We start from the raw sequence: 19735 nt of genomic DNA, 5'->3' as shown, positions 1-19735 counted from the left end.
AATACTAGCAGTCGTAGTACAAGATAGCCAATGAGTCAAAGCTGGCTTGCTGCAGTTAAACCCCACAACCCACATTGTTGATACTGATGCATAAGTAGATAGTTCTTATGTAGGTCTTGTTGAGTACATTTGTACTCACGTTTGCTTAATTTATGATTTTGCAAAGGAGACTTCGGTCTCACTAGTGGTTTCTACGATGAGATCGATGTTGACCGATTAGTTTGGGAATCCCAGACAGAGGTCTGGTTCCTATGAAGGGTCTTGTAGATAGTCAGACTTCTCATCCTTTTTCTTTTGTAGTTGTCAGATATGTTATGCTTCTGTTGCTCGTATGACCTTGTATGTTGGGTCATGAGATCCATGTTTGTAATATCATGCTATGTATGGCTCCTCGGAGCCTCTTAAAGAAATGCTTTTAGTTGTACGGTTATGTTGTGATGTCATGTTGTATCTACACATATCGAGCATATTGTGTGTTATTGAAATGCTTTGGTATGTGTGAGATTCGTCACCTAGTTGTTTATTCTTGATAGCCTTCCTTATGGGGAAATGCCTCTTAGTGCTTCCATCCTGAACACATGGATTGACCGACATGTGTCCTTCTTTGCTCCTGTGTCTGTCCCTACGGGGAAATGTCACGCGGTGTTTACTGGAGTCCTTTGTAGCCTCGCTACGACTCGGTTACACGGTTACACACGTTGCTGACCGACACGTGCATTGCTGGGTCATGTATGCCTGTCCCTGTAAGTTTGTGCCACCTTGGTTTACGACTAGTCACGTCGACCAGGGTTCTGTGTCATATGGATGCTAGCATCGCGATCATATACGTGAGCCAAAAGACGCAAACGGTCCCGACCAAGGTAAAGGCGGCGGCCGTGGGTTACCGTGCATGAGGCCGCAAAGTGATATGATGTGTCTTATGCTAGATCGGTGTGATTTAGGACCGGGGTCCGACAGAAGTGTAAAGGATGGTCAATATTGAGGCAATTTCACTTTTTGGGGACCATGGCAAATTTTCATTGCTTTTCAACCATGGCCAAATTTATTTTTTTCTCATGGCAAATTTACCTTTGTATTGGCATGCAATTTTAATGTAACACACACGGCAAATTTTATTTTAAGCGCTAATGACAAATTTCAAACATAGTTAATTTGCCGTGGCAAATTTTCATTATAAAGCCCAATTTTTTTTTGCTGTGATTACTATAATCCCAGTTTGTGATTTTTATGAACAATGGCAAATGTAGTAAAAATTTGGGCTTTCTTTTGTGTCGCTACTGGGATTTATTTTCCTTTTTCATTTTTTACATGCAAAGGGCCTGTGCGATTTGTGTGTGCATTCGGGCAATGGGGCTTCTCCCATCGAACGAAATCGTTTGGTGGGATTGATTGCTCGTACCGAACATCTTGTTCGGTCTGGGGGATCTCCAGAACGAACATGTAGACTCCCTTCATTTTGTTTAGTCCGCACATTACATTTGACTGATTTTTTTATAAAGTTTGACTAAGTTTATAGAAAATAATATCAAAATTACAATAAAATATCTGTATGGTGTGAATGTATATATTCAATAATGAATCTAGTGGTATTGATTTGGTATTGTATATGTTAACTTTTTTTCTATAAATTTGGTCAAAGTTTATAAAGTTCAATTTCAGACAAAACCTAATACGAGGAAGCTGAAGAGCCGAAATCGTCGCCTCAATACACGGCGGTCCCACCTCTACGCATCCATCCATGACCATCCATCCCCGAAGTCTCCGAACCCACGTCGCCACCCCGCCTCTGTCGCTCGCTCGCTCGCTCGGACTGTTTCTCTCTCCTTTTCGGCCCGCGAAAACCAAAGAGACGCAGCGCGCGCACGCCGACCGAACGTCGGCCAGCCGAGCCGTCCCGTACGTATGGAGTCCCGCACCGCGACGTGCCGCGCCGGCCAACCGTGCCTCCCGATTTTAATTCGGCTCCACCCCCGACGGCCGGTCAGTCAAACCCGCCCCCACCCCATCCAACGGCGGCCGCCCGCTCCCCTCCCATCCACGTGCCCACCGCGTCCGCCTCCCTCACGGTCACGGCCCACGGGCCGCCGCTCCCCACCTCGCCGCCCGTCCGCTCCCCTCTTTTATTCCCCTCCCCCCTCGTCGCCAGCCGCCCCCGACTCGCATCCATCCATCATCTCCAGCCACCGAGAGGGGAAATTAGTCCAGACTTTTAGGGTTTCCTGAGAGAGAGAGATCTGGGAGGGGGAGCCATGGACGGGAAGCTGCCGCCGCCCAACCCCAACCTCCCGTACCGGGAGGACTGCTGGAGCGAGGGCGAGACGGCCGCCCTCGTCGACGCCTGGGGGTCGCGATACATCGACCTCAACCGCGGCAGCCTCCGCCAGCCGCAGTGGCGCGAGGTCGCCGACGCCGTCAACACCCGCCCGGGGGCCTCCGCGCGCCGCCGGCCCCCGCGCACCGACATCCAGTGCAAGAACCGGGTCGATACCCTCAAGAAGAAGTACAAGGCGGAGCGGGCGCGGGGCGGGCCCTCCCCCTGGCCCTTCTACCGCCAGCTCGACGTCCTCGTCGGCCCGACCCTCTCGGCCGCCGCCGCCGCCAAGAAGCCCTCCCCGCCCCGCGCGCTTCCCATGCTGCGGAGGCGCATGTCGCCCTCTCGCTCCCCGTCGCCGCCCTCGCCGGCGCCGCCGATGGCGCTCCCCCTGCCCAACTACCGCCGCGGGTCCAACCTCCCGGCCGCTGACCTCTTCCATAAGGCCGCTGCAGCTGCGGCCGCCGCGGATTCCGACTCGGATGATGGCTACAATAACAACAACTATGACGACGACGAGGGCTCGCAGCAATCGGCCTCGCGCTCAGTGTCGTCTCACTCTGGTGGTAACGGTCCTGTTCTTGGCGGTGGTGGGGGCGGCGGTGGCGGCAACAAAAGGAAGAGGGGCGGGACCGGAGGTTTTGGGGAGCTAGCGATGGCAATGGAGACATTCGCTGAGATGTATGAGCGCATGGAGGCTGCCAAGCAGAGGCATGCAGAGGAGATGGAGAAGCAGCGGATCAAGTTCCTCAAGGATCTGGAGCTCAAGCGGATGCAGGCTTTCGTGGACATGCAGCTTCAACTTTCGAGGGTAAAGCAAGCCAAGAACGGTACCTCAGAGATGCTCATGTCTCTTGCTGCACTGCCGTTCCTCAGCAACCCTGCTTACCTCTGATATAAGAGTTTAGGTAAGGAATTTGGCCTCTTAAAGTCAGATTGTAGGTTACTGTAATAGACTTAGGGGATTGATGCTGTGTCTTTGTATGCTATATTGCCTTATGTGGAACCAATGCAGATGTTCTGATATGCTCAGGTGTTCACCCATTTTGAACATGTAACCAGAGGTCTAGGCTACCTTATTTGTGCAAAGCAATGCTCAAGTAATTGTATGTTTAGTGATTTTGCATGATGAGAGACCAAGGCTTGACTTATGATAGCGACTAGCGATCTAGGAGATATTAGTCAGTTGATGATACACCCCCTGGAAATCCTAGATAATGAATGTTTTGCGTGTAGTCTCCCAGTGTGTTGCTGCATCTGCGTCGTCTGGTCGGCTTGCCACCACGCACACGCAATTGCTCTGCTTATAGGCGAATGGTTTAATTTGTTGATGATGCATCTCATCTTCTGTTCTGTCAAATTCTTAGTTATCAGGTCCTCTTTGATCTGATCTGATAAATTCTAATGGTCGACTCTTGTGTATGCCAGTTTAGAATTTGTGGTTATATGCTTATATTAGATACATAGGTTTCTGATTCATGGTTTTCTCTTTTCTGTTGTGAGTAGGAAATGCTCAAAATCTTTTCTCTAGTGTTATGCTGATTTGATGTTAAGTTTTTGTTTTGTTTTATATTGGAAGCATTTGAAGATCTTCTTTTTTACTGGGGTTTCATGCTTAGATTAGTTAAGCTGGTGATGAACGAGTATTGTTAGCTTGGTAGATTATGGAGTGGGCTGTGAGATAGTTTCCATTAGATCCTGGTCGCCGCCTTCCTTCTTCTTTTGCCAATAGGCTGAAGTACAATTGCCAATATTTCCTAAATTCTGAGAGGAATTTGTTTCAAATATGTTAAAATTTGCTAATTATCACATATTCTTGTTTGTCAGCTTTGATCATGTGGTGCACATGCTGATTGTCTATTCTTGTGATACTGGCCTTTATTAGGTGTTGATACTATGATGTTATTTGTTTATTAACTGTTACAGTCCGTTAGTGATGTGTTACCAACTTGTCGTACTCCCATCATGAGAGCCATTGACTTGACAATCAGTGTCCAGACTTTGAGGTTTGAGCATCTGTTGTCTTGGTAAAGCTGACTTGTATCTAAAAACTGACGTTATGGATTTATGGTTATTGAATTCTACTCCCTCCGTTCCTAAATATAAGCCTTTTTAGAGATTCCAATACAAACTACATACGGAGCAAAATGAGTGAATCTACACTCTAAAATATGTCTATATACATTCATATGTAGTTTGAATTGAAATCTCCATAAGAATAGCGGGAAGTTCTTGTGTCTGTTGTTGCGGTGATGATAGAATTATATGACCAGTTGGTGGTTTTGTGAAGCTCTCTTGTCAGTGTGAGCCACATCACATGTAAGTTGGAAAACACATGAGGGCTTATGGTGTTTGCATGTTAAGTAGTTGTGAAAAACTCACCAGAAAAGTGAATCGTGCATAGGTTTATCCCCAAATTTGCTGTTGATTGTGCTTCATTCTCGTTACATTTCCTTGTGTTACTAGCATTCTTATGTACCTATATATTTGTTTCTGTTTTCCAGATTACTTGGAGTCAAGCATGGTATGGTGCTGCTCTTTGATGAAGATCAATCTAGGTTCATTGGTAGTTTGGTGTATAGGCTCTGGAGTCCGGATGTGTAAAACAGATGCTTCTGCTCCAGCCAAGAGCTTTGGTGTCGCCTGCGTTTTCTGGACTATAGCCGTTGACGTTTTGTCTCTTTTCTTCCGCTGGGATGTTAACAGACAATTTCGTTGTTTAGTTTTTGTTTCAGTTGACATGATTTACAAGGTCTGTAACAGAAAATACTGAATATGAATCAACTCAAGCCAGCTGCTTTGAAATGTACTCCCTCCGTTCCTAAATATAAGTCTTTCTAGTGGTTCCACTAGGTGGACTAGATACGGAACAAATTGAATGAATCTACACTTAAAATACATCTATATACATCCGTATGTTGTTCATAGTGGAATCTTTACAAAGACTTATATTTAGGACGGAGGGAGTACATTCGAGCTGGTTGGCGCTTTCCCAGTTTGCAAGGCGCTGACTGGAAAACGGAACGGTCGGCTCTTTCTCTTCCTCGGCTAGCATTCGTTCTTCATCTTGTGCTGGTGGTGTTGCTGCTTACGCACGCGGTTGCTGCTATTTCGGGCGATGATGGTTGGTTCTAGAGTTCGTTTCTCCCTTTCTCCCCTTTTTTGGGCTTGCCTACTAATTTTGTTCGCTTTGCATGTCGGGCATAGGAGATTTACCAGAAGGGTGGTTGTTTCTCTCTTTGGTGTCACGCGATATGTCTTTGGCAGAACCGATTGAAGAGGCATAAGCTCCGGTGACCTAGATTATCTAGTGATATGCTAATTTTGCGCTCTATTTTCCATTTGTTGTAGTGGTTCTTTTGTTGGTTGTGTGTTTCTCAGTTTTCCTCTGTTTGGATTTGTTGGGTTTTCAGGTTTATACTTGGAGCCTGAGATTATTAGGTCGGCCGTTTTGTCTAAAGAAATTGTGTTTGTATGGTATGTGAAAGGAGCTGAAATATGGGATGGGCTTTAGACTCGTCTAGCAATTTCTGAAAATCTCTAAGGGCCCATGTGGGTTTAGTTGGCACTAGGTGTAGTGAGAAGTTTAGTCCCACCCCGAAAGTTGGAGAGGAGTTGGACCTCCTATAAGGGTTTCGGTTTCTCTTCTAGTACATGCTATTGGAGCTTGAGAATAGAAGAGGCCCTCGCGCACTCCTCCGCCGCCCGCCTCGTCCCGACGCGCCGCGGGTTGCGCGGCTGCGCCTATATAAGTGTGAGGTGTCTCCTAACCCTAGCCGCCACGAACAAATCACATCTGCTCCACGCGCACGCCCACGGAGAGCAGGTCTCCGAAACCCCTCCCCTCCGGTTCTTGTACGGAAGAGGGGCGAATAGGTTTTTTGGGAAGTGACTACACGACTGCTCGCCTCCGATCCGCTACTTCCTCCTCTACGTCCGCGTCGTCTTCATCATCACCATGTCACAGTCCGACGCCGACCGTCTCGCTGCCGAGAAGCTCAAGGCCGAGAAGAAGGTCGCCGAGGACGCTGCTGCCGCCACCGCCGCCGCGGCCTCTGCATGGCCTACTGGAGGGTATAACTCGTTTACCCCGCTCCTACTGTTTTCTATTTTAGCCATGCTAGCGTTATACGTAGATCTTTCTGTAATTAGCGTAGTATGTGCTTGCATGTTTGAATATCAGTATGCGATTATATGTGTCAATGCCATGCTAGTGATTTACTTGTGGATTAAGTTAATCGAAAAATTGCCTATTTACTCAACAATCCAAAAACCTATTATGTGTAGGATTTTTTCGGCAAGTGGCTTTGCCGCTGCACTCAAACCGGATAAGTTTACCGGTACGTAATTTAAGCGTTGGCAGACTAAGACCACTTTATGGCTCACGGCTATGAACGTGTTCTGGGTCGCCGGTGTCTCCACGAGAACGATTGCTCCTAAATAGGAGAAGGCGTTCAGGGAGGCCACCGTCGTATTTCTCGGAGCAGTTCTTAGCGTGATCGGAGATAAATTGGTCGACGCATATTTACATGTGCGTGTCGCCAAGGACTTGTGGAAGGCGCTCGAATCTAAATTCGGGGCCACCGATGCTGGGAGCGAAATGTATATTATAGAGCAATTCCACGATTACAAGGTGGTTGAGAACCGTCCTGTATTGAAGCAGGCTCATGAGATAATATGCATCATTAAGGAGCTTGAGCTTCTTAAGTGCGATTTACTAGGAAAATTTGTCGCGGGCTGCATAATCGCTAAGCTCCCTAATTCCTGGAGGAACTTTGCCACCACTCTGAAACATCAGAGGTGTGAATTCTCTATGGAGGATATCATTGGCCATCTGAGTGTTGAGCAGAATTCAAGGGCGAAGGACTCGCACGGAAAAGGGGCCGAAGGGACTTCTGTCGCCAACATGATGAACCAGAGGAACTTCAACTCCCACAAGCCCAAGGGAAAGAACGGTGTCCAACACAATACCGACTTTAAGACGAAGGATAAGAAGATCTTTAAGAAGAACAAGAAGGATGGGGGCTGCTTTACTTGTGGTTCGGTTGAACATTGGGCCAACAAGTGCCCAAACAAGTTTAAGAAGTCAGGACAGGAGTCCAAGTCTGTCAACATGATTATGGGCAACAATGAGAATGGTGCATCTGGGTACGGTAATTTATTTACTGTTTTTTCAGTGTTTCAGCCCACCGATTGGTGGGTGGACACAGGTGCAGGTGTTCATGTGTGTGCTGACATTTCATTGTTCACTTCTTACCAGGTCACAGGCCACGGGTCCGTATTGATGGGGAATGGCGCGAGTGCTTTTGTTCATGGTGTTGGTAAGGTGGATCTGAAGTTTACTTCGGGAAGGATCGTGCAGCTGAAGAACGTGCAACATGTCCCCGCCATCAAGAAGAACCTCGTTAGTGGCTCCCTTCTATGTAGAGAAGGGTTTAAGTTGGTCTTCGAGTCTAATAAATTAGTTGTTACTAAATATGGACTATTTGTTGAAAAAGGTTATGAGAGCGGAGGGATGTTCCACCTTTCCCTCGTAGATTTTTGTAATAAAGTCGTGAACCATATTCATTCGAGTGTTAATGAATCTAAAGTTTGGCATTCACGTCTTTGTCACATTAGTTTCGGTGTTATGACGCGGCAGGCTAAGTTGAATTTAATCCCGAGTTTCACTTTAGACAAAGGTTCTAAGTGCCTTTCATGTGTGCAAGCTAAGCAACCTCGCAAGCTTCACAAGGTTGCAGAGGAGAGACACTTGTCACCATTAGAACTCATACATTCGGATCTTTGTGAGATGAATGGTGTGTTTACTAAAGGTGGAAAGAAATATTTCATGACAATAATAGATGATTCCACTAGATATTGCTATGTGTATCTATTAAATACTAAAGATGAGGCTCTACACTACTTTAAAATCTATAAGGCAGAAGTTGAGAATCAACTTGAAAAGAAAATTAAACGAGTCCGGTCAGATCGTGGTGGAGACTACTTCTCGAGTGAGTTTGATTCTTTTTGTGCGGAACACGGCATTATTCATGAGAGGACGCCTCCCTATTCACCTCAGTCAAACGGGGTTGCCGAGCGGAAAAACCGTACTCTAACTGATTTGGTTAACACCATGGTAGATACATTGGGTTTATCCAAGGCATGGTGGGGGAGGCTATATTGACGGCATGTCATGTCCTGAATAAAGTTCCGACAAAGGATAATGAGATCACTCCCTATGAGAAATGGGCAAAGAGAAGGACAACACTCTCGTACTTGCGTACTTGGGGCTGTTTGGCGAAAGTCAATGTGTCGATCCCCAAAAAGCGTAAGCTTGGACCCAAGACTGTGGACTGCGTTAATTTGGGCTACGCTAAGAATAGCGTTGGCTATAGATTTCTAGTAGTGAAATCTGAGGTACCTAACTAGAAGGTCGGTACAATTATGGAGTTTAAGGATGCTACATTCTTCGAGGATATTTTTCCTATGAGAGATATGCAAATCACTTCTAGACAGGAATCTGAGGAGACTCCGAGGCTGCCATTCCTTTGGAATATTATGAACGAACACATGATGAAAATCCTGAGGAGGATGACGAGGAAACCCTTGGTAGGGGCAAGAGACAAAGGACTGCAAAGACCTTTGGTGATGATTTCTTCGTGTACCTCGTGGATGATACTCCAACTTCTATTTCAGAAGCGTATGCCTCTCTAGAAGCTGACTACTGGAAGGATGCGGTCTGTAGCGAGATGGATTCCATCATGGCTAACGGGACATGGGAGATCACTGACCGTCCCTATGGTTGCAAACCATTGGAATGTAAGTGGGTGTTCAAGAAGAATCTTAGGCCCGATGGTATGATTGAAAAGTACAAGGCTAGGCTTATGGCCAAGGGCTCTGACCAGAAAGAAGAGGAAGATTTCTTCGATACTTATTCACCTGTGGCCAGACTGACCACAATTCGAGTATTACTCTCGTTGGCGGCCTCGCATGTGTTGGGAATCGTAGCATAATTTTAAAATTTTCCTACGTTCACCAAGATGCATCTATGGAGTGTACTAGCAACGAGGGGAAGGGAGTGCATTTACATACCCTTGTAGATCGCGAGCGGAAGCGTTCCAATGAACGTGGATGACGGAGTCGTACTCGCCGTGATCCAAATCACCGATGACCGAGTGCCGAACGGACGGCACCTCCGCGTTCAACACACGTACGGTGCAGCGACGTCTCCTCCTTCTTGATCCAGCAAGGGGAAAGGAGAGGTTGATGGAGATCCAGCAGCACGACGGCGTGGTGGTGGATGTAGCGGGTCTCGGCAGGGCTTCGCTAAGCTTCTGCGAGAGAGAGAGAGGTGTTGCAGGGGAGGAGGGAGGCGCCCAAGGCTGTTGTGTGCTGCCCTCCCTCCCCCCCTTTATATAGGCCCCCTGGGGGGGGAACCGGCCCTGGAGATCAGATCCAAGGGGGGGGGGGGCGGCCAAGTGGGGGGGAAGGGGTGCCTTGCCCCCCAAGGCAAGGGGGAACTCCCCTAGGGTTCCCAACCCTAGGCGCATGGGGGGAGGCCCAGGGGGGCGCCCCAGCCCACTAGGGGCTGGTTCCCTTCCACTTTCAGCCCACGGGGCCCTCCGGGACAGGTGGCCCCACCCGGTGGACCCCCGGGACCCTTGCGGTGGTCCCGGTACAATACCGATAACCCCCGAAACTTTCCCGGTGGCCGAAACTGGACTTCCTATATATAATTCTTCACCTCCGGACCATTCCGGAACCTCTCGTGACGTCCGGGATCTCATCCGGGACTCCGAACAACTTTCGGGTTTCCGCATACATATATCTCTACAACCCTAGCGTCACCGGACCTTAAGTGTGTATACCCTACGGGTTCGGGAGACATGCAGACATGACCGAGACGCCTCTCCGGTCAATAACCAACAGCGGGATCTGGATACCCATGTTGGCTCCCACATGTTCCATGATGATCTCATCGGATCAACCACGGTGTCGAGGATTCAATCAATCCCGTATACAATTCCCTTTGTTAATCGGTATGTTACTTGCCCGAGATTCGATCGTCGGTATCCCAATACCTTGTTCAATCTCGTTACCGGCAAGTCTCTTTACTCGTACCGCAATGCATGATCCCGTGACTAACGCCTTAGTCACATTGAGCTCATTATGATGATGCATTACCGAGTGGGCCCAGAGATACCTCTCCGTCATACGGAGTGACAAATCCCAGTCTCGATCCGTGCCAACCCAACAGACACTTTCGGAGATACCCGTAGTGCACCTTTATAGTCACCCAGTTACGTTGTGACGTTTGGCACACCCAAAGCACTCCTACGGTATCCGGGAGTTGCACGATCTCATGGTCTAAGGAAAAGATACTTGACATTGGAAAAGCTCTAGCAAACGAAACTACACGATCTTTTATGCTATGCTTAGGATTGGGTCTTGTCCATCACATCATTCTCCTAATGATGTGATCCCGTTATCAATGACATCCAATATCCATAGTCAGGAAACCGTGACTATCTTTTGATCAACGAGCTAGTCAACTAGAGGCTTACTAGGGACAGGTTGTGGTCTATGTATTCACACATGTATCATGATTTCCGGACAATACAATTATAGCATGAATAATAGACAATCACCATGAACAAATAAATATAATAATAACCATTTATTATTGCCTCTAGGGCATATTTCCAACAGTCTCCCACTTGCACTAGAGTCAATAATCTAGTTACATTGTGATGAATCGAACACCCATTGCGTCCTGGTGTTGATCATGTTTTGCCCTAGGGAGAGGTTTAGTCAACGGATCTGCTACATTCAGGTCCGTGTGTACTTTACAAATATCTATGTCTCCATTTTGAACACTTTCACGAATGGAGTTGAAGCGACGCTTGATATGCCTGGTCTTCCTGTGAAACCTGGGCTCCTTCGCAAGGGCAATAGCTCCAGTGTTGTCACAGAAGAGAGTCATTGGGCCCGACGCATTGGGAATCACCCCTAGGTCGGTAATGAACTCCTTCATCCAGACTGCTTCCTGTGCTGCCTCTGAGGCTGCCATGTACTCCGCTTCACATGTAGATCCCGCCACGACGCTTTGCTTGCAACTGCACCAGCTTACTGCTCCTCTATTCAAAATATACACGTATCCGGTCTGTGACTTCGAGTCATCCAGATCTGTGTCGAAGCTAGCGTCGACGTAACCTTTTACGACGAGCTCTTCGTCACCTCCATAAACGAGAAACATATCCTTAGTCCTCTTCAGGTACTTCAGGATATTCTTGACCGCTGTCCAGTGTTCCTTGCCGGGATTACTTTGGTACCTTCCTACCAAACTTACGGCAAGGTTTATATCAGGTCTGGTACACAGCATGGCATACATAATAGACCCTATGGCCGAGGCATAGGGGATGACACTCATCTGTTCTATATCTTCTGCCGTGGTCGGGCATTGAGCCGTGCTCAATTGCACACCTTGCAATACAGGCAAGAACCCCTTCTTGGACTGATCCATACTGAACTTCTTCAATATCTTGTCAAGGTATGTACTCCGTGAAAGACCAATGAGGCGTCTTGATCTATCTCTATAGATCTTGATGCCTAATATATAAGCAGCTTCTCCAAGGTCCTTCATTGAAATATTCAAATAGGCCTTTATACTTTCCAAGAATTCTATATCATTTCCCATCAATAATATGTCATCCACATATAATATGAGAAATGCTACAGAGCTCCCACTCACTTTCTTGTAAACACAGGCTTCTCCATAAGTCTGTGTAAACCCAAACGCTTTGATCATCTCATCAAAGCGAATGTTCCAACTCCGAGATGCTTGCACCAGCCCATAGATTGAGCGCTGGAGCTTGCACACTTTGTTAGCATTCTTAGGATCGACAAAACCTTCCGGCTGCATCATATACAACTCTTCCTTAAGGAAGCCATTAAGGAATGCCGTTTTGACGTCCATCTGCCATATCTCATAATCATAGTATGCGGCAATTGCTAACATGATTCGGACGGACTTCAGCTTCGCTACGGGTGAGAAAGTCTCATCGTAGTCAACCCCTTGAACTTGTCGATAACCCTTAGCGACAAGTCGAGCTTTGTAGATGGTCACATTACCATCTGCGTCCGTCTTCTTCTTAAAGATCCATTTGTTTTCTATGGCTCGCCGCTCATCGGGCAAGTCAGTCAAAGTCCATACTTTGTTTTCATACATGGATTCTATCTCGGATTTCATGGCTTCTAGCCATTTGTCGGAATCCGGGCCCGCCATCGCTTCTTCATAGTTCGAAGGTTCACCGTTGTCTAACAACATGATTTCCAGGACAGGGTTGCCGTACCACTCTGGTGCGGAACGTGTCCTTGTGGACCTACGAAGTTCAGCAACTTGATCTGAAGCTTCATGATCATCATCATTAACTTCCTCCCCAGTCGGTGTAGGCACCACAGGAACATTTTCCCGCGCTGCGCTACTTTCCGGTTCGGAAGGGGTGACTATCACCTCATCAAGTTCCACTTTCCTCCCACTCAATTCTTTCGAGAGAAACTCCTTCTCCAGAAAGGACCCGTTCTTGGCAACGAAGATCTTGCCTTCGGATCTGAGGTAGAAGGTATACCCAATAGTTTCCTTAGGGTATCCTATGAAGACGCATTTTTCCGATTTGGGTTCGAGCTTTTCAGGTTGAAGTTTCTTGACATAAGCATCGCATCCCCAAACTTTTAGAAACGACAGCTTAGGTTTCTTCCCAAACCATAATTCATACGGTGTCGTCTCAACGGATTTAGACGGTGCCCTATTTAAAGTGAATGCGGCAGTCTCTAAAGCATAGCCCCAAAATGAGAGCGGTAAATCGGTAAGAGACATCATAGATCGCACCATATCCAATAGAGTGCGATTACGACGTTCGGACACACCATTTCTCTGAGGTGTTCCAGGCGGCGTGAGTTGTGAAACTATTCCACATTTCCTTAAGTGTGCACCAAACTCGTGACTTAAATATTCTCCACCACGATCTGATCGTAAGAATTTTATTTTCCTGTCACGTTGATTCTCGACTTCACTCTGAAATTCCTTGAACTTTTCAAAGGTTTCAGACTTGTGTTTCATTAGGTAGACATATCCATATCTACTTAAATCATCAGTGAGAGTGAGAACATAACGATATCCTCCGCGAGCCTCAACACTCATTGGACCGCACACATCGGTATGTATGATTTCCAATAAGTTGGTTGCTCGCTCCATTGTTCCGGAGAACGGAGTCTTGGTCATCTTACCCATGAGGCATGGTTCGCACGTGTCAAATGATTCGTAATCAAGAGACTCCAAAAGTCCATCTGCATGGAGCTTCTTCATGCGCTTGACACCAATGTGACCAAGGCGGCAGTGCCACAAGTATGTGGGACTATCGTCATCAACTTTACATCTTTTGGTATTCACACTATGAACATGTGTAACATCACGTTCGAGATTCATCAAAAATAAACCATTGACCAGCGGGGCATGACCATAAAACATATCTCTCAAATAAATAGAACAACCATTATTCTCGGATTTAAATGAGTAGCCATCTCGAATTAAACGAGATCCAGATACAATGTTCATGCTCAAAGCTGGCACTAAATAACAATTATTGAGGTTTAAAACTAATCCCGTAGGGAGATGCAGAGGTAGCGTGCCGACGGCGATCACATCGACCTTGGAACCATTCCCGACGCGCATCGTCACCTCGTCCTTCGCCAGTCTCCGTTTATTCCGTAGTTCCTGTTTTGAGTTACAAATATGAGCAACCGCACCGGTATCAAATACCCAGGAGCTACTACGAGTACTGGTAAGGTACACATCAATTACTAGTATATCACATATACCTTGGGTGTTGCCGGCCTTCTTCTTGTCCGCTAAGTATTTGGGGCAGTTCCGCTTCCAGTGACCACTTCCCTTGCAATAAAAGCACTCAGTCTCGGGCTTGGGTCCATTCTTTGACTTCTTCCCGGTAACTGGCTTACCGGGCGCGGCAACTCCCTTGCCGTCCTTCTTGAAGTTCTTCTTACCCTTGCCCTTCTTGAACTTAGTGGTTTTATTCACCATCAACACTTGATGTTCTTTTCTGATCTCTACCTCAGCTGATTTCAGCATTGAATATACCTCGGGAATGGTCTTTTCCATCCCCTGCATATTGTAGTTCATCACAAAGCTCTTGTAGCTTGGTGGAAGCGACTGGAGGATTCTGTCAATGACCGCGTCATCCGGGAGATTAACTCCCAGCTGAGACAAGCGGTTGTGCAACCCAGACATTCTGAGTATGTGCTCACTAACAGAACTGTTCTCCTCCATTTTACAGCTGAAGAACTTGTCGGAGACATCATATCTCTCGACCCGGGCATGAGCTTGAAAAACCAGTTTCAGCTCCTCGAACATCTCATATGCTCCATGTTTCTCAAAACGCTTTTGGAGACCCGGTTCTAAGCTGTAAAGCATGCCGCACTGAACGAGGGAGTAATCATCAGCACGCTGCTGCCAAGCGTTCATAACGTCTTGGTTCTCAGGGATTGGTGCTTCACCTAGCGGTGCTTCTAAGACATAATCTTTCTTGGCTGCTATGAGGATGATCCTCAGGTTCCGGACCCAGTCCGTATAGTTGCTGCCATCATCTTTCAGCTTGGTTTTCTCTAGGAACGCGTTGAAATTGAGGACAACGTGGGCCATTTGATCTACAATACATAGTGTAAAGATTTAGACTAAGTTCATGATAATTAAGTTCATATAATCAAATTATTTAATGAACTCCCACTCAGATAGACATCCCTCTAGTCATCTAAGTGAAACATGATCCGAGTTTAACTAGGCCGTGTCCGATCATCACGTGAGACGGACTAGTCAAGATCGGTGAACATCTCCATGTTGATCGTATCTTCTATACGACTCATGCTCGACCTTTCGGTCCTCCGTGTTCCGAGGCCATGTCTGTACATGCTAGGCTCGTCAAGTGAACCTAAGTGTATTGCGTGTGTTCCGAGGCCATGTCTGTACATGCTAGGCTCGTCAACACCCGTTGTATTCGAACGTTAGAATCTATCACACCCGATCATCACGTGGTGCTTCGAAACAACGAACCTTCGCAACGGTGCACAGTTAGGGTGAACACTTTCTTGAAATTATTATAAGGGATCATCCTACTTGCTACCGTCGTTCTAAGCAAATAAGATGCAAAAACATGATAAACATCACATGCAATCAAATAGTGACATGATATGGCCAATATCATCATGCTCCTTTGATCTCCATCTTCGGGGCACCATGATCATCTTTGTCACCGGCATGACACCATGATCTCCATCATCATGATCTCCATCATTGTGTCTTCATGAAGTCGTCACGCCAACGATTACTTCTACTTCTATGGCTAACGCGTTTAGCAATAAAGTAAAGTAATTTACATGGCGTTTATTTAATGACACGCAGGTCATACAAAATAATAAAGACAACTCCTATGGCTCCTGCCGGTTGTCATACTCATCGACATGCAAGTCGTGATTCCTATTACAAGAATATGATCAATCTCATACATCACATATATCATTCATCACATCTTCTGGCCATATCACATCACATAGCACTTGCTGCAAAAACAAGTTAGACGTCCTCTAATTGTTGTTGCAAGTTTTTACGTGGTTTGTAGGTTTCTAGCAAGAACGTTTCTTACCTACGTATGACCACAACGTGATTTGCCAATTTCTATTTACCCTTCATAAGGACCCTTTTCATCGAATCCGTTCCGACTAAAGTAGGAGAGACAGACACCCGCTAGCCACCTTATGCAACTTGTGCATGTCAGTCGGTGGAACCAGTCTCACGTAAGCGTACGTGTAAGGTCGGTCCGGGCCGCTTCATCCTACAATGCCGCCGAAACAAGAAACGACTAGTAGCGGCAAGAAGAATTGGCAAACTCAACGCCCACAACTGCTTTGTGTTCTACTCGTGCATAGTAACTACGCATAGGCCTGGCTCATGATGCCACTGTTGGGAATCGTAGCATAATTTTAAAATTTTCCTACGTTCACCAAGATGCATCTATGGAGTGTACTAGCAACGAGGGGAAGGGAGTGCATCTACATACCCTTGTAGATCGCGAGCAGAAGCGTTCCAATGAACGTGGATGACGGAGTCGTACTCGCCGTGATCCAAATCACCGATGACCGAGTGCCGAACGGACGGCACCTCCGCGTTCAACACACGTACGGTGCAGCGACGTCTCCTCCTTCTTGATCCAGCAAGGGGAAAGGAGAGGTTGTTGGAGATCCAGCAGCACGACGGCGTGGTGGTGGATGTAGCGGGTCTCGGCAGGGCTTCGCTAAGCTTCTGCGAGAGAGAGAGAGGTGTTGCAGGGGAGGAGGGAGGCGCCCAAGGCTGTTGTGTGCTGCCCTCCCTCCCCCCTTTATATAGGCCCCCTGGGGGGGGGCCGGCCCTGGAGATCAGATCCAAGGGGGGGGGGGCGGCCAAGTGGGGGGGAAGGGGTGCCTTGCCCCCCAAGGCAAGGGGGAACTCCCCCCTAGGGTTCCCAACCCTAGGCGCATGGGGGGAGGCCCAAGGGGGGCGCCCCAGCCCACTAGGGGCTGATTCCCTTCCACTTTCAGCCCACGGGGCCCTCCGGGACAGGTGGCCCCACCCGGTGGACCCCCGGGACCCTTGCGGTGGTCCCGGTACAATACCGATAACCCCCGAAACTTTCCCGGTGGCCGAAACTGGACTTCCTATATATAATTCTTCACCTCCGGACCATTCCGGAACCTCTCATGACGTCCGGGATCTCATCTGGGACTCCGAACAACTTTCGGGTTTCCGCATACATATATCTCTACAACCCTAGCGTCACCGGACCTTAAGTGTGTAGACCCTACGGGTTCGGGAGACATGCAGACATGACCGAGACGCCTCTCCGGTCAATAACCAACAGCGGGATCTGGATACCCATGTTGGCTCCCACATGTTCCACGATGATCTCATCGGATCAACCACGGTGTCGAGGATTCAATCAATCCCGTATACAATTCCCTTTGTCAATCGGTATGTTACTTGCCCGAGATTCGATCGTCGGTATCCCAATACCTTGTTCAATCTCGTTACCGGCAAGTCTCTTTACTCGTACCGCAATGCATGATCCCGTGACTAACGCCTTAGTCACATTGAGCTCATTATGATGATGCATTACCGAGTGGGCCCAGAGATACCTCTCCGTCATACGGAGTGACAAATCCCAGTCTCGATCCGTGCCAACCCAACAGACACTTTCGGAGATACCCGTAGTGCACCTTTATAGTCACCCAGTTACGTTGTGACGTTTGGCACACCCAAAGCACTCCTACGGTATCCGGGAGTTGCACGATCTCATGGTCTAAGGAAAAGATACTTGACATCGGAAAAGCTCTAGCAAACGAAACTACACGATCTTTTATGCTATGCTTAGGATTGGGTCTTGTCCATCACATCATTCTCCTAATGATGTGATCCTGTTATCAATGACATCCAATGTCCATAGTCAGGAAACCGTGACTATCTTTTGATCAACGAGCTAGTCAACTAGAGGCTTACTAGAGACAAGTTGTGGTCTATGTATTCACACATGTATCACGATTTTCGGACAATACAATTATAGCATGAATAATAGACAATCACCATGAACAAAGAAATATAATAATAACCATTTATTATTGCCTCTAGGGCATATTTCCAACAGCATGGTCTTCTCCTCCACCAGATGGATGTGAAGACGGTTTTTCTGAATGGAGAGCTAAACGAGCAAATCTAGATGCAACAGCCAGATGGCTCTGTGATAGATGGTCAGGAAAGAAAGGTGTGTAGGTTGCTGAAATCTTTATATGGCCTGAAACAAGCACCTAAGCAATGGCATGACAAGTTTAATGCAACTCTGACATCTGTTGGCTTCGTTGTTAATGAAGCTGACAAATGTGTATACTATCGCCATGGTGGGGGCGAAGGAGTTATACTGTGCTTGTATGTTGATGACGTACTGATATTTGGAACCAACCTCAAAGTTATTGAGGAGGTCAAGTCGTTCCTATCTCAGAACTTTGAGATGAAAGACCTTGGTGTGGCTGTTGTTATCTTGAACATCAAGCTACTGAGAGATGACGACGGTGGGATTACACTTCTGCAATCCCATTATGTTAAGAAGGTGTTGGGTCGTTTTGGATATTCGAACGGCACACCATCTCAAACACCATATGATCCTAGTGTGTTGATTCGAAAGTTCGAAGGCACGGCTAAAGATCAATTGAGATACTCTCAAACCATTGGTTCACTCATGTACCTAGTGTGCGCAACGAGGCCTGACATCACATTTGCTGTGAGCAAACTGAGCCGATTTGTTTTCAAACCGTGTGATGTACACTGGCGTGCTGTTGAAAGAGTTATGCGCTATCTGAAAGGTACTATGAACTATGGACTTCACTATACCAGATACCCGTCGGTACTTGAAGGGTACAGTGATGCGAATTGGATTTCTGATGCTGATGAGATAAAGGCCATAACTGGGTATATATTTACTCTTGGAGGTGGCGCTGTTTCCTGGAAGTCTTGCAGGCAAATGATCTTAACGAGATCGACAATGGAACCAGAATTAACAGCATTAGACACATCTGTTGGAAATATGCCCTAGAGGCAATAATAAATGGTTATTATTGTATTTCTTTGTTCATGGTAATTGTCTATTATTCATGCTATAATTGTATTGTCCGGAAATCGTAATACATGTGTGAATACATAGACCACAACCTATCCCTAGTAAGCCTCTAGTTGACCACAACATGCCGACGATCGAATCTCGGGCAAGTAACATACCGATTGACAAAGGGAATTGTATACGGGATTGACTGAATCCTCGACATCGTGGTTCATCCGATGAGATCATCGTGGAACATGTGGGAGCCAACATGGGTATCCAGATCCCGCTGCTGGTTATTGACCGGAGAGGCATCTCGGTCATGTCTGCATGTCTCCCGAACCCGTAGGGTATACACACTTAAGGTCCGGTGACGCTAGGGTTGTAGAGATATATGTATGCGGAAACCCGAAAGTTGTTCGGAGTCCCGGATGAGATCCCGGACGTCACGAGAGGTTCCGGAATGGTCCGGAGGTGAAGAATTATATATAGGAAGTCCAGTTTCGGCCACCGGGAAAGTTTCGGGGGTTACCGGTATTGTACCGGGACCACCGGAAGGGTCCCGGGGGTCCACCGGGTGGGGCCACCTATCCCGGAGGGCCCCGTGGGCTGAAAGTGGAAGGGAACCAGCCCTTAGTGGGCTGGGGCGCCCCCCTTGGGCCTCCCCCCATGCGCCTAGGGTTGGGAACCCTAGGGGGAGCTTCCCCCTTGCCTTGGGGGGCAAGGCACCCCTTCCCCCCCACTTGGCCGCCGC

General features: G+C 47.4%; 1 protein-coding gene across 1 annotated transcript; it reads left to right on the top strand.

Annotated features, from left to right (window-relative positions):
• The first annotated feature begins 1875 nt into the window (after window positions 1-1875).
• LOC109733997 (uncharacterized) lies at window positions 1876-5120 on the top strand. Its single transcript, XM_020293206.4, has 2 exons — window positions 1876-3219; window positions 4816-5120. The coding sequence occupies exon 1, from the start codon at window positions 2250-2252 to the stop codon at window positions 3204-3206; it is 957 nt and encodes a 318-aa protein (XP_020148795.1). The 5' UTR covers window positions 1876-2249; the 3' UTR covers window positions 3207-3219; window positions 4816-5120.
• Window positions 5121-19735: the final 14615 nt, after the last annotated feature.

The sequence above is a fragment of the Aegilops tauschii genome, chromosome 3, assembly GCF_002575655.3.
Source record: "Aegilops tauschii subsp. strangulata cultivar AL8/78 chromosome 3, Aet v6.0, whole genome shotgun sequence".
Taxonomy (NCBI): Eukaryota; Viridiplantae; Streptophyta; class Magnoliopsida; order Poales; family Poaceae; genus Aegilops; species Aegilops tauschii.
The sequence above is the reverse complement of the archived record's forward strand: the minus strand, read 5'-3'. Positions and strand labels throughout refer to the sequence as shown.

Bases quoted from the DNA above. Each gene is read 5' to 3' on its own strand.
- LOC109733997 (XM_020293206.4), top strand. From the start codon at position 2,250: ATGGACGGGAAGCTGCCGCCGCCCAACCCCAACCTCCCGTACCGGGAG.